A 14,892-nucleotide genomic window follows, 5' to 3' on the forward strand; every position below is an offset into this window, starting at 1 on the left:
CATTCTTAATTGTATTGCACTAGTTACACTAAATAAAATCACTTGTACTGCTAAAAAATATAGTATTAATTGCTATCTTCACTAGAAATCAGGAACCTGGATTCTGTGTTTCCAATCACATCCCAAAGTCCCAATTGTAAAACCATAATAAATCTCCAATTGGGCCATACAGGACTACACTTTTTCACTGTCAGTTGATCCAAAATGGTTGACACTATTGTGAAAGGGTATGTGGTTCTGATCCTGAAATACAAATCCTACGCTGTAGCCAAATCAAGATGTGCAGTAAACTACAGACTACCTTTCTGAATGTATATTAAAAATATGTACACACATCTCTGTAAAAAGAGAACCAAAATTTAAGACATTTCAATATAGCTAGTCTCAACAACCATTGAACAATCAGCAGCAACCAGTGGTGCACCACTGGAAAACCTGAAGGACCAGATGAGGGACAGATCATGGGAAAAAATTATTTTGACATGAAGAATCAATACCAACTTGATGCCACATACTCACTTAGTCATGACAATTTCGGTAAGCACATCCATTGGGAAGGACACTGCCTATTACTTCTAGTTATTGGGTACTGGGGTGAACTGGTAGTTGACCAGGGGTGAAATCCAGCAGGTTCTGACAGGTTCTGGAGAACCGGTAGCGGAAATTTTGAGTAGTTCGGAGAACCGGCAAATACCACCTCTGGCTAGCCCCAGAGTGAGGTGGGAATGAAGATTTTGCAATATCCTTCCCCCAGGACTGGGGAGGGAATGGGGATTTTGCAGTATCCTTCCCCTGCCATGCCCACCAAGCCACGCCCACAGAACCGGTAGTAAAAAAATTTGAATTTGACCATTCTGGTTGACCATATAGAAGAATCAAATAGAGATAAAGAGGAAATGAAATCTCTATCAAGGAACCTATGACTGTAATAATTCCCTTTGCTCCCCTCCATAAATATACAATTTGTTAATTACTTAACAAAGCTAAGTTTATTAAAGCAACTTATTAAAAGACAAATTATGGAATGTCAGTAATTAAAGAATATGCATAATGTTTTCATAGACACAATATTTTACCATCTACAAAGAAAACAGGTTTTATGAGGCTATTTTTTTCTAAAGAACCATATTTCTCATTTTAAAACAACTATTTGCAAAATGTCTTTATAGGCACTGCTGTGTTACATATACAATGGTCTCTCCCAGCTTTTAATATTTTCAGGTTTATTTAGAGGCCAAGCCAACTCTTAACCATGTTTAAGATCTCCCAAGCTAACAGTAGCACATCCTGCTCTTTGCAGGCAGAGAAGGCCTCATGAGGAATGGTGGGTAAAGCGTGGTATTTGGGATACTGTGTTATCTTGTCATCCACGCCGTGCTCCCTGAGCAGCTCTATCTGCTCAGGGAGCTTAGCCAGCTCACACCCATAAGATGCCGCCTTGTCAGCCAGCTTTGCAAGAGAGAGATTCCTCTCAAAGCCACCTCCCTGGTTGTACTCAACTGCTGTCAGAGTCTTCTCCATAGCCCGGAAAACCATATAAAGCAGCCATTCAGTGCTGCCATTTCCAGCATTGCTGGCTGCTACCTGCAGGTCACATTCTGCTTGACGGAGCCAACGCTTTGCCTCTAGGAAACAGTGCTTTGGTTGTGATCTTGAAGAGTTTGGTCCACGTTGATGGTATGACCAGAAATTGTAATTGCTGCATCCTCCTCCTCCACCACCACCACCTCCACCTCCACCACCACCACCTCTTCCAGCTGACCTTCGGCCGGTAAATTCATAGTGCCACTGTTGATGTTGATGAGCTTGCTGATCCCATTCACTCCAGCAGTCTGAGAAGTTTCTGCGATGGGATGTGCTACTTTTGGATCCTCCATCGGAGCCATTTGACCACATTCCCTTCTCCATCTCCTTGATCTTTTCTTTAAGGTACTTGAAGAGTTCGTTAGCAGAATCTTCTTGGCCAAGATTTTTATCTGGGTGGTAACACAGATATAATCTTCTAAGGGCTTTCCTCTTCTCCTCTTCTGAAAGTCTCCAAACTTGAGCTAGGCATTCATCTATCTCTTTCTTGACTTCCCTCAGTGGCCGTTGGTGCCAATGCTCATTCATATCTGGTCTCGCCATTTGGGCAGCATCAGCGGAATCTATGGGCAGCATTACCATTTTATTTGAATTGGAGACTGGCTTATTTCTCTTGAAATGATACAAGTCATAAGCAGTCACTTCTTCTTGCTGACCTCCCAAGTCAATGCGGTATGTTTGTATTTGACCAGCACCATTCTTCTGTGACTCAAGTACTTCAAGGACAACAGCATACAGGTAATGCTCTTTGGGCTGGGAAGAATCCAGATAGCCCACATAATCTCCCTTCACAAAGGTATGCAGAATGCTCATATCCAGGCTGTCATACCATTCCTCAGGGATGTCTTCTCCTGGAGGAGGAAGGCTATAAGCATTTAGGTTTGCTTGCTGATACAGGGGAACTCTGTGATTCTCTAGGACTGCAGCAATACCTTTAGGTCCCTTGCAAACTAAAATCCCCATAAGAATCCCCATAGCTTTATGATTAAGTCTTTCTCCCAAAAGCTTATTAACTTCAATGGCTAGAATTGAGGAAATATATACTCCCTCTTGCAGACCCATGTTTTCCTGGTGAGTAAGGTAAATCTTTGTCTTGTCATCTGGCATTGTTGCAACATGCACTGTCTTGACACATTGAGTTCCCTCTAAAACTTGCAAGTTGTAGACCATTACAACGGAGAGCTTTTCACAGCACACCACTTCTAGCTGATCTGGAGAGAAGAGTCCATCATTCATGCCTTCTATCTCCTCTGTTTTACTCTGCCATTTCAGTAGTGCAATCAGCGCATTCTGGAATTCAAGAGAAACCAGAAGTTCTTTGAGATTGTTCCGAAACTCACAGTGTTCCTGATAGATGCACAGTTTCAGAGAGGACTCTTCTAGTTGTTCTTCAACGATCTTATTAAAATGCATAGGGCGCAGGTTTTTAGGTAGGACGCGCAGAAGATTCCACTGCTTATACTTGTCCGCTGATATGAAACATTCAGAGAGATCGACCAGAAAGCGAAGTGTGTTTTTCAAAGCAAGGGGTTCTTGGCCAGATGAGTATAAACTAAATACTAAAGTGTTTGATGGATATAACTTCCCATCAATGCAAGGGAGATAAAGTTCTTGCAGCTTTGAGAAATCTATTGGCTTTTTTGCTTCTTTTAGGAGCTGGAAGAGAAACTGAGTAGCCCTGAGCACTGTTTTAGTAAGATTGGGTTGCAGTTTCATCCGTTCCGTAGTCTCTTCTTGGATCCTGGCCAGAACACTGGCATAATGATAGATGGTTGCCTCAGTTTGCACTCCAAACTTCTCAAAGACATCTATATACGCCCCTAACTTGGATGGCAGCATGTAGAGGTATGGCCGAAAGTCACTTGAGTGCTGCAGGTGGACTACCACATTTTCTGCCTCAGCTACTTCATTATCCTCTGTCAGTATCACAGGAAGTCCTCTAAGGGAAGTCACATCTATTTCTTCCTGTTCTGACAGGAATTTGTACATGTGTTTTAGAACTCCTGCCCGAGTTTCCTTATTTTCTAGGTTATCACAGGTCACTTGACATACATTGCTCAAATTTTTCAACACCACTTCGGTAGGTAATGTGCGTATCACACCAAGTTTTTTTAAAACAGCCCTATCTTCTTTCCCTATATAGCCATTAAAAGAGAAAGTAACTGCTGAAGTCCAAAAGAGTTCAACCCTTTCTGAACAGTACAAAGAACCGTGTGGTGCCACTGGAGCTTTGCAAGGAGCGTATGGCAAATGAAGGCTACACAGTTTATCATTGATGACACGCTGTACAAGGAAACGGATCTTGGACAATTTTGCCAGGAAGGAATCAGACAGCTCATCTTTTGCTCTGGAAAACAGGTATTCCAAGAGTGCTTTACTTTTTTTCCGGACATTTTCAGAAGTGGCACCATTGTTGATTGCCTCTTGTTCAACCTGGGCAGCACATTTCAAAAAGTCTTCCTCAGAAATCACTTTCTGCAAGCCCAGGTCCAATAAAAAAAAATTCACTTCCAGCTTTCTGATTGGACGCATTGAATCATAGAATCTCTTTGGTACAAATCGAGCGCCCAATCCCAACTCTTGAAAAATGTCATTATCCTGATAGAAGTATGATACAAGACGCAGCACATTCTCCTTATCCCGAATGAAGGCAAAAGACTTGAATGTTGATATGACATCTGCTTTCTGAGTCTCATAGTCGTCATTATACTGTGACTGGATGCTGAACAGCAACTTCAAGGCTTCCAGTACTTGGACTTCAGGAAGACTGGGTACCCTAGGCAAAAGCACCATAAACTGTTGCAAGTCATTCATTTTTCCAATACCCAAGCACTTGCTCACCCTTTGAATCAGATCGGTGTCCTTCAGTAAAACAGTCCTTGCATCCATTTCATAAAGTTTTGTAAAATTCTCACAGAGCTTTGGATTTTTGGATACCAGGCGATACACTTTTTCATATGAAACTAAAGATACATATTTTCCTTGATATGTCTCAAATACAGGCAAAGCTTTCAGTTTTGCTAATAATCCTTGATTGTTTAGCTTTTTAAGATCCTTACAGAAAAAAATCAAGAGTAAATCAAAATCCAAGGGTTTGAGTTTATTCCAGCATAAGCTACTGTGGATAGACAGTTGCTCTAGTACTACCATAGGGTCTTCGATCTTCAGCAGTTCTGGATTGATGCAGGATACAGTCAACTCTGGAGGCAGCAGTGAGGTATCTATTTTGGCAAAGCCCAGCTTACCAAGAATTTCACAAACTGAGCTTAAGTTATTAGGCAACAACGTACCAAGGGATTCCAGAGGAATCAACTCACTGGAACCACAGACAGGGAGCAGAGTGCATCCTCTGAAGAGAACAATGAAATCTGCAAATAACTGGTTCACTTTTTCCTTATTCCCTGACACACAGATTTGACTTTGAAAGAACTTCCACACTTCCACTAACCAGCTCCTCTGGCGTTTGCGATCATTGCCCCAGCTCTCCAGGGTCAGCATCTCCTGGATATAAGCCACAGATTCATCTAGAGTAAAATCTTTCAGGAACCCCATTTCTAAAAGAAGCAGATTTAGACTGTAATTTACAAAGGCAGAAAAGCAGTGCTGACGATGTGGGAAAAGCTCAGAAGCACTTATATTCTGATAAACAGGTTCTTGTTGGCTGAAACATCTCAGCACATTATCATTGGTCACCAGTAATGGAAGTCCTTCCACACAATTCACATCATCAGAATCTAATCCACTTAGAGAAAAGGTTAGGAGGGCAAAGCAATTGGAACGATTCTTTAGAGGAGTTTGATTTAGGGAGCATGGTAAGAAGTTGAGCAGACTTTTCAAAAAACGACAGAGGGAAGGAGAATTGAGAGTCACTACATCAATTCCTGCCATGACAAATTGCTTATGTATATTTTGTAGCTGTTGAAAGGCAGGGACCAAGCTCATACCCAGCTCCTGAAGAGTGCACTCAAGAAGTGAATCCTCTATTGTATTCTCCAGGAAATAGGGGCCTCTGGTGGAAGCCTCTTCTTTGGGCGCACTCCAATACACAATTATTGTTTCAATTTTATATCTTTTTTTGTAATTAACATTTCTCTGATAGACTGGCAACAATGGAAGCTGGTCTTTATGCATCAGTTTATACAGATGGATCACTAGCTGCTGCCAAACGGCGGGTACATCCTTGGTCACAATTGGGAAATATTGCAAATACTTCCAAGCAAGATGATCATGACATGCCTCCAGTGTGTGGAATTTCAGTGGCTCACTCCCCAGTGACTGGCACAGGTTTTGAAGTAACTGGCCATATAAAGGGGCCAGCAGAAACTGCATGAGTAACCTATTCCAGGTTGAACTGACATCCCCTTCACTGCAGTCCTTCCGCAAGTCACGCCGAGCCGAATCAACAGCAAAGTTCCCATTGACATGGATGGGAAGGCCTGTCCTTCCTGGCAGAGGCAATGTGCAGAAAGCTCTCCCACACGCTTTTCTACTAAGACAAGCAGCCACACCGCCGTACGGAAGTAGCATGCCCTCTATGGTCTCTGTGCTGTCCATTCCAATTTGCCTTCCAACCCACCAGATGCTGGGATCACACGAGAGATTAGTGCTGATCTTCATTTTGTAGAATACAGTTACTGGTTTGCTCATCTCCAGGCCTCCTGCTGCAGCTGCCTGTTGCAGATGTTTCTGGTACTCGAGCCTCCCAGGCTCCCCTCCTTCAGTTTCAACCCGCAACAGCTCTTTGGGTCTCTTGTCTTTCTCACCCATAACAGAGAAAATTACAGTGCGAATGTGATTGAGGAACATCATGAGGCATTCTGCATCCTCTTTAAGAGCCTCCAGTATATTCTCCATATCTGCCTCAGACACCGAATTCTTGCTAATAGGAGAGGTGGCTGCCCCTGCAGGAGTACGCAGGGGCAACCGGAAAACTGTGCCGTGTTCCAACTCAAACACATCAGGCAAAAAGGTGTCATAAACATCCAAAAAGGTATCTCTGAAATCTTTTGTGAGGTTGTACTGCGCACCAGCTGAGACCTCATCGGATTCTGTGAGGTAACGCAATGTGGGGTCAAAGACACATAGTGTTCTGTCCCCTGTGACAAACGCAGGGCAGTCTGTCAAATGGAAAACAGTGTTGAATCCCAGGCCGTATTTTCCTACAGCATCCCGCCTTCCGCCTTTGCCTCCACAGCCTAAGCGCTGGATCCCCTTAATATCGCTCATTTGGAAGGTCCGGTTGTTATAGATGCAGAGGGCTGGGCCTTGAAGGGACTTCCACTCATCGCTGAAGACACGCTCTGTTGGATGCTGGCGGCGATCCCAAAGGAAATGGATGACGCTTGCACCAGCATCGTCAGCGTTCTGCAGCAGCTCCTTCAGCACATCCTGTGAAGAGGAATACTCCCGGAGGATGTTAGACAAGCGGGTACACAGGTCTTCCTTAGCTCCAAAATCTGTGCCCCAAACAGAAAATTTCTGGATCCGACACATGGACAGGCGATGGCTCTTTCTGGTCAATATGCCGCAACGTACAGCAATTTCTCGTGGAATCATACTGTGGCAGAAGAGTATTCCACTCTCACGTTGGAGCCATGCAGTATCATCAAAAAACAGCTTAGGCAACTGTCGTAGGACTTTGTCCTGGTCTGGGAAAAACATTTTCTGGGACAAGTAAGAATCCAGTAGTTGATTTTCTGGCAAAACTCCAGCAAGCCCTGTATTTATCAACCTAAGTACAATTTTTAGTTGCTTCTCAGAAAGAGGCCGTCCAGCTGCATCCTCAGCCAGGGTTTCCAGGACAGAAGCATAATCATCCAAGGTAAATATGTCTCGCAGACCGATACACTCCCACAGATCCTTTTGTTGCTGGTACTCCTCAGGCAATTTGAAGAGGTATGGAGTAGCGTCAAAAGCCAGGTTGTGAGCCACTTTAGACACTGGCACAAAGCCAGCACTGACCAGGACGAAGGGGAATGTCTGTGCCCTTTGTTTCACCTCTACCCTACTTTGATTGTTCCGGACTACATCATTCAGAAAAGCATAACAATTTTGTGTTATCTTAGCCAGCTTTTTCTTGGAGAGAGCATTGGAACAAAAGGATGCTCTCTCCAGTTGCTCTAGCACTGTTCTTACGGGTGGTTTGTATTTCACTCCTAGGAATTCCATTATCTCCTTAGAGAGCTTGGAGCTTTCCCCAAGAGCTTCCTTGTCCAGGATCGGTTCAATCAAATGTACCAAGGAATTCTGCTTGTGGTGGTAAATCTCACTGGGACGGCAGATTTTACACATATTCCCAGGAAGCACTGCCGGCACAAAGGGAATATCTCTAAACAAAACCTGGGTAGTATTTCTGGAACTTTCCTGGAGATGGTCAACAAGGAGATCCAAGATACAGCAGACTTTCTGGCATGCTGTGTCGGGGTTCTGATGCCACAAAGCTTCCACAGTTCGGGCTCTGCTTATCAGTTCTTCCATTGCCACCCAATCTTTGGTCATGCCAAGATGTTCCAAGCGCAACAGCCTCTCCGGCTTCAGAAACTCTTCACCCATAGGAAAGCAGCCATCATCAGGACTGTAGAGAGGTGCAACACAGCCCTCTGGGTGTACAAGTTCTTTAATAGTTTTCAGCGCTTCATTTGGAGTAGTAGGAATGCAAGGCAGGGATTTCAGGTGCTCATTCACCCTGGCATCGTTCATATCTAGGGCACGAAGAATCAGGGCATTACGATCAGGCGCTGCAAGCTTAGCAAGATTGGGTAAAACAAGCTCCTGAAGGAACCGTGCCCAGTTATAAGTGTTTAGTGCAGAGCTGTTTCTCGAGGTGCAGGTGTTGAAGCTCAATTTAACTTTCTCTGGAAGAGAAACTGCAATCTGTGGTTCTGGTAAGAGTAACGAGAAGGCTCTGTCTGCTATAGAACTCAGTTGTGTCTCACAAATGACATCATCATCCAAAATGCAAGCATGATTAAGTGGGCGCCATTTTTGTCCATCAGAGAAGAGAACTGGCTGCTCCCCATTTACTCCATCGATTAGTGCTTGATAGAAGGCTTTGGCTGCTTCAGTGAAAGGGTACTTGATACTGTATACATCAGGCCAAAAATCATAATACTCATAGTCCTCCAGCAGTTCTTGTTCGTACATGTCTCGGAGCTGAGTTAGGGCCCCAAGCCATGCAGCTGTCACCGAATCTCGTAGCAGTGCTATATTCCACTGGCCCTTTTCTGTAGTGTCCCAGAGTCCTTTGCGATTGCTAAGCACAGCGAAGGGGGCTGTGAGATGCAGTGGGAGACCTGATTCAATGGGAAGAGGTAAGAAGCAAAAGGCACGGCCTTTAAAACCATTTATATCTGGGAGCCATCGTCCAACGGTGATACTAGGCCGGAGTGGCAAGGCTATCCTAGCAGAAGGAGGCAAGAAATGGATACCCTTTTTCCTTCCCTTTCTGAATAGTTCCTTGGCTTCTCCAGTAGCTGAGCATGAATGGAGCAGAAAATGGTGGATATCCACAGCTGACTGCCATGTTATTCTCAATCGGATAAGGGGAAAGCCCATCTCATCATTCAGTACTTCTCTGCTTACTGTCGCCAGTGGCTGGGCAACTTCTGGAGAACTGGAACCATGTGTAAGGCAGGAGAGTGATACCTCCTGCACATTGTGTAGGAAAATCAGCAGGTACTGGGACATCTCCTGGAAACCAGTTCCTAGTCCTTTGATCCGGCTGGGTCCAAATGGCTCAGGGCAGATCTGAGATTTTTTGGCCTCCTGTTCGGTGCGGAAAGGCAAACGGATCAGAGTGCCTTGGTATTTCTCTCCAATTCGACATCCAAAGATCCCTCTGAAGGGCCAAAATTGCTCTGGAAACGAAGCGGCGACTGTGGAGGTTAAATTCAAACGGATGCCTGGTCGGGCTGAACCACGGATATGTTTTTGTAGATGGGTGACATTGGGATCAAAGATGAGGACGGTGTGACCACTGAGAAGGAAAGGGACATCAGTCATGTGGTAGACAGTGCAGAAACCTAGGCCAAAGCGACCGATCTTGTTCTCCTGGTGCTCCTTGGTGGCTGCACCTAGTTGGGTAATGTTGGAGAAATCTGCCTCAGTAAACAGTGCATCGTTCTGGGCCCAAAGGGCTGGGCCTTGGCAGGCAGCCATGCCAGGATCCAGAAGTCCTGTAGTAGTGTTATGCTGCCGGAGGTCTATTAAGAAGCGGCAAGTCTGAGCACCAGCATCTTCGGCATTTTGCAGCAGTTCCTGAAACACGTCAGCATCCTGGCTGTACTCCCGAAGGATGTTACGGATCCGGAGAGTGATGGGCTCTGAAGGCCCCCAAGCCTCAAACAGTTCTAAGCCTGACAACTTGGTACTCAGCATCTCCACCCCAAAAAAAGCAGCTGTGGCAGAAGAAACGGCTTCATGCACCAAAATGGGTAAATCTCCACCCAAATCAGCAAGACGGGCCCGATCCATGTCACAATACAGTGCTGAACTGGCAGGGCGAAGAGCAAAACCAACCAAATCTTTGATTTGCACCGGTATAAGCATTTCCTCTCCCCCGTGGTAACTTTGATTGCTAAGCCAGTCCAAGGCAGCGATGAAGAGGAGTAATTCAGACTGCGTACCGCCTTTTGGTCTGGCATTGATTTTTTCTGCCAACTTCCGAAGAGCCTGGTCTACATCTTCCTCGCTGGGTGACTGCTGGACACCCCATTTTGCAAAAAGCTGCTTGTATTGTTGGAAAGCCGGAGGAACTCGTGGCATCAGGAGTGCAAAGTCCAAATCGTATGGAAAGGACAGAACCACGTTTGCTGGCCACGAGAAGCCGTTCCCATTCCACACTGAAGGGCATGCAGGTGGATGCTGGAAATCAAAGAGATGCTGTTGCATGTGTTGATAGATGCTACACAACTTTGCAGTTATCCGGGGAGTCTCTTCAGAGCAATAGGCTTTTACCAGGTCAGCTAAGTTTTCCATCACCTTTTCTGGAGGTGGTGAGCTTTCCAGGCCCAATTTTTCTGCAGCATGGGACCAAAAAGCATTTGTCAGTCCCATCACCTGTCCTACAAGAGCCGCATACCTCTCCGAGCGAATTGATTCAGGAGCTAGGAAGACTCCAGCTGGCCCACGTTTAGAGGAATTGATGGCAGGGACCCAAGGCAAGGACCTCAGCTGCTCTAGCGTCTCAGTAGATAAGCGTGACAGTAGAGGACTCTCGTTGCAAACCCGGATAAGGGCCTGTGATTTGGCCCTGGCGGTTGCCGTTTCACTTACATTTACTTCCCTTGCAGCGGTTATGGCATCTGCTGGAGAGACAGCACTAAGATCCGATTTCAGACCCAGCGTACGAAGGATTCGCAGCATTGCTTGCTCCCGAAAGGGCCCTTGGGGAAAGTGGCTGGGTCTTAATAAAGCCAGCAATGTGCGGTTCTCTGGGTCGTAGAGATGACAGGGACGGAGCAATTCTGTCGATCCACAATCCACAAATGGAAGATCACGGCACAAAGCTTGTAGTTCTTGGCTCTGGCTAAAGAGTGTGTCTCCGTTGTGCAGTAACCACAACATGAATTGCTTGGCATCCTCAGCCCGATTGGCATAGAGCCCCTTCTTCATTGCTCGGACACACAGCAGGCACAGATCCGGCGTCCCCAGAAGCTTTCCACGGATTTTGAAAAGCAAGTTTCGTTCAGCTTCATTGCGACACAAGAGCACAGGTTTTGGGGTCAAGAGATGTGTAGGCACAGGTGGGACCAAAGTCTTTTCTAAAGCCAAATAATCCTGGGCTGATACCAAGCCTGGCTTGGAAGGGGGAAGAAGAGAAGGCATCTTGGAGAACAGTGGCAAATTACTGAGGACTCTGATATCTTTTTGAGAAAATGAGGCAGCCGTAGAGAGAAAAGTGCTCAAGCTTTCAATCTGGCAGGCCGACAAAAATGTCAGGTGATTTTCTACATCTGCTAACCCCAGATGGACAAAAGCTTGCAGGACATTGCTAGGTGTGGGTTCTAGAACGTATTCTTTCAGCTGGTGGTGGGACCAATTGGAGTCCCAGTTCTGGATCACAGTGCAGCCCAACAGTTTCAAAATGTTAACCACTTCATCTGGCAAAGATTGCCCATTATGCCTCTGGAATATGAGGGTAGGGTGAGGCAAAAGCCGGGCCAATTGAATGACACTGGGAGAATTGTGCAGAGGAGTCAGTGGTATTATTGGGCATCCCTTGAAGGGCTCCAGGGAAGAAGCATGGTGTGTCAGGAAAGTCCAGAAAGCAAAAAGCCACTCAAGGGGAGGTTCCCTGGGGTGCTCAGTGGGCCTCCAAATAACAGGAACAGATTTGTTGCCCACCCAATCTCTCGGGAGAGCTCTAGGAAGATTCTTCTCAATGATGGCTTGATTTAAGGAGATCAGATTCTTGAATAACCCTAGAGAGACAAGAAAGACACAAGGATCAAAAACCAATGTTTGTGCATCTCCGTTGGAGGAATGTCTGTGGAGATTCTCAGTCATCCAAGGTCACGGTTGTCTCAAAGGTGCTTTTTCGAAAGGCAACTGGACTTCGGTTTTTTCCTTGAAGAAGAAATTTTGTCTCTCCTTCAAGAAGTTTCATCAATTCTGCCTGGAAGATGGAAGGATTTGTTTTGACATCAGAATTAGTTCTGAATGGTTAGTTTTTTTTTCAGAATTAATCCTTCCTGCTCTCCCCAACTCCAATCCAATCAGAACTGATGAAGCTTCTTGGATAAGAAGCAAAACATCTTCTTCAAGGAGAAAACGAAGTCCAGTTGTCTTTTGAAAAAGCACCTTTGAGACATCTCAGCTGGAGCCAAATTGCTACAGAAGTATTTTTGGTCTGTACTGAAGGCTCTATCGCAGAGGTCTGTGAATGGTCTGAGATCACACTATTGTCAGGTCCTTGGAGGTCTCTGAACATGATTGATTTCCCGCAGACATTTCATTACCCAACTAGGTAACACCTTCAATGCCCCAAGGATCTCTTAGCACTAAGAACCTACAGTTCAACCCTGAGCTACAAATATTAACTTCTATAGGTACCCCACTATTTTTCCAGCTAATTGCAGCTGATGATTCTAACAAGCCCTCAATTTCATTTACTCACATAAACCTTTTTGCCTCATCAAGGCTCCGATCAGAGAAGGCGTGGCTATGTCATCAGATATGTATGTGTCCAGAAGGGTCTCCCAAGGCAAACAGGCCGTGATGGATACCCCAGACTAATACCGATCACAACTGCCAACCTGCATTGGACCAGTATGGCAGATTATGGTCTATTCCAGTGATGGCTAACCTTTTCCGGACTGAGTGCCCAAAGCACCCCGGTGCATGCACTCACGCCCCCTCATGCGCCCTACAAATGTGCAGCAGAGACCTGAAGACCAGCTGGCTGGCGGGAGGCGTGTGTGCATATGTGGCGGAGCCCACAGAGAGGGGGTTGCGTGCCATAGGTTTGCCATCACAGGTCTATTCCTTCCACTGGCCAATAGAACCTCAAAAACGGCCCTCATACCCCCAAGGCCTTAAGGCAGCGGGAAGACCTGCCCGACGACAGAGGGTGCTAAGACACTGGCAAGTATTTCAGGACCAATTGGCAAAAGAAAGCCCAGGATCGTATTGGTTGGAAACATGCGGAAGAGGCCTTCATCCTGCAGTGGATAGACAATGGCTAAAGTGATAATGATGATGATAGGAGGAGGAGGATTCTAACAAGAACGTGAATATGCTGTTGGAATGTGAGGAGCACTATTACATGCACTCTAAGCAGATTTGACAGTCTCACATACTTAAAGGACCTCTGAAGGCAGTTTGTGGCCAGACGTCAAAGCATCTAGTTCACTCTACAACTGCCGGAAAGAGTCTTTGACCTCCTTCAGGAGGAAGTTGCATTTGCTCTTTGTTTTCTATTGGAAGAAAATCCTGAATCCCAAAAATAGCAACAGAACCACAAAAATAGCAATAGCAATAGCACTTAAGACTTATCACAGTGCTTTTCAGTCCTCTCTAAGCGGTCTAGAGAGTCAGCATATTGGCCCACACAAACCACTGCACCACTGAGGCTCCAAAACAGCAAGGAAAATGATTTCCTGCTCCTAAGTGCACCAGTAAGTCAGGTGTATCCTATGGTGAGAAGCAATTGCAATGTGGAAAGGTTCACCGTCATTCTTCTAGGGCCCTAGAACCATGATGGCAAACCTTTGGCATGTGTGCCACAGGTGGCACACCCAGCCCTCTGTGGGCACGTGACCCATCATTCCAGCTCAACTCCACCGCGCATGTGCACATGCCTCCTGCCGGCCAGCTGGTTTTTCTCTCTACTGCGCATGCGGGGCGCATGCGGGGAGAGACGTGTGTATGTGCATGTGGTAGGTGGGGTGCGGGGGGGGGGTCATGTGCGTATGCAAGGAGATGTGCACACATGCATGGGGGAAGTGCAGGGGGTCACATGTGCATGCATGGGGCGGGGGGAGTGGGGAGACAGGGGAAATCATGCGCAGATGAACAGGGACAGGGAGCAGGGGGTCACACACGGATTGCATTATGGGGGGGGTGCACATGCTTTCGGCATGTGATGACAAAAAGTTTAGCCATCACTGTCCTAGAAGAATCTAGGGGATGGTATTTTTCAGTCTGTCTGATCTCAGAGGGCAGCTGGCTGCTGTGTCCACATGGACATGCTAAAACCCATTCATACTGCCCTTCAGTTATATTCAATTAACTCCATCCTCCGCCACCAATATCCCACTGAGATGGTGGGAGCTGCTGTCAACTGGATAAGACTGTACCCAACCACTCTAATGGGATTACCTTGAGGAACACGAATGAGAGCCACAAACCAAGACAACACTGTTACTGTTTTAGTTGTGGCCCTTTTCTTTCTGTTCCTCAAGGTTATTCTCACAGCCCATTACACTCCTGTGTCTGAGGTGCTCACATATGGGAAGGGTAACAACTTACCTTTTTTGGCAATTGCTTGCAAATGCTTCAGCAACACGGGATTTAGATCTTTGGGAAGAAATTGATTGGCCAAACAAGGCAAAAGAATTCTGCAAAACCAAGAGAAAGGTTCCATAAATAAACTAGGTCTTACTCTATATATTTTAAGGTTGTAAATACTACAGAGGCCCATCAAACATTGATGGGTGTCTGAAGTGGTGTAGGGTTTCCTGCCTGGGCAGGGGATTGGACTAGAAGACCTCCAAGGTCCCTTCCAACTCTGTTATTCTATATTCTGTTAAGGCAATCTGGTTTATTTACCAACTCGACAAGGTTAATCCTTGACACTCTAGCTGCCAC

The 14,892-nt window shown here is 45.8% G+C and overlaps 1 protein-coding gene across 2 annotated transcripts in view; it reads right to left on the minus strand.

Annotated features, from left to right (window-relative positions):
- Window positions 1-967: 967 nt before the first annotated feature.
- Window positions 968-14,892, minus strand: part of LOC148113938 (sacsin-like) — a 39,032-nt gene continuing 25,107 nt past the window's right edge. For both annotated transcript variants that reach the window (XM_087891817.1, XM_087891818.1), the window contains exons 7-8: window positions 14,554-14,642; window positions 968-12,005 (exon numbers count right to left, since the gene is read on the minus strand). In XM_087891817.1, the coding sequence (XP_087747943.1) occupies window positions 1,228-12,005; window positions 14,554-14,642 (10,867 nt within the window). In that variant the 3' untranslated portion in view covers window positions 968-1,227. The remainder of the gene's footprint in view (window positions 12,006-14,553; window positions 14,643-14,892) is intronic.

Source organism: Pantherophis guttatus, chromosome 4, assembly GCF_059756535.1.
Source record: "Pantherophis guttatus breed Tessera chromosome 4, ASM5975653v1, whole genome shotgun sequence".
NCBI classification, from domain to species: domain Eukaryota; kingdom Metazoa; phylum Chordata; class Lepidosauria; order Squamata; family Colubridae; genus Pantherophis; species Pantherophis guttatus.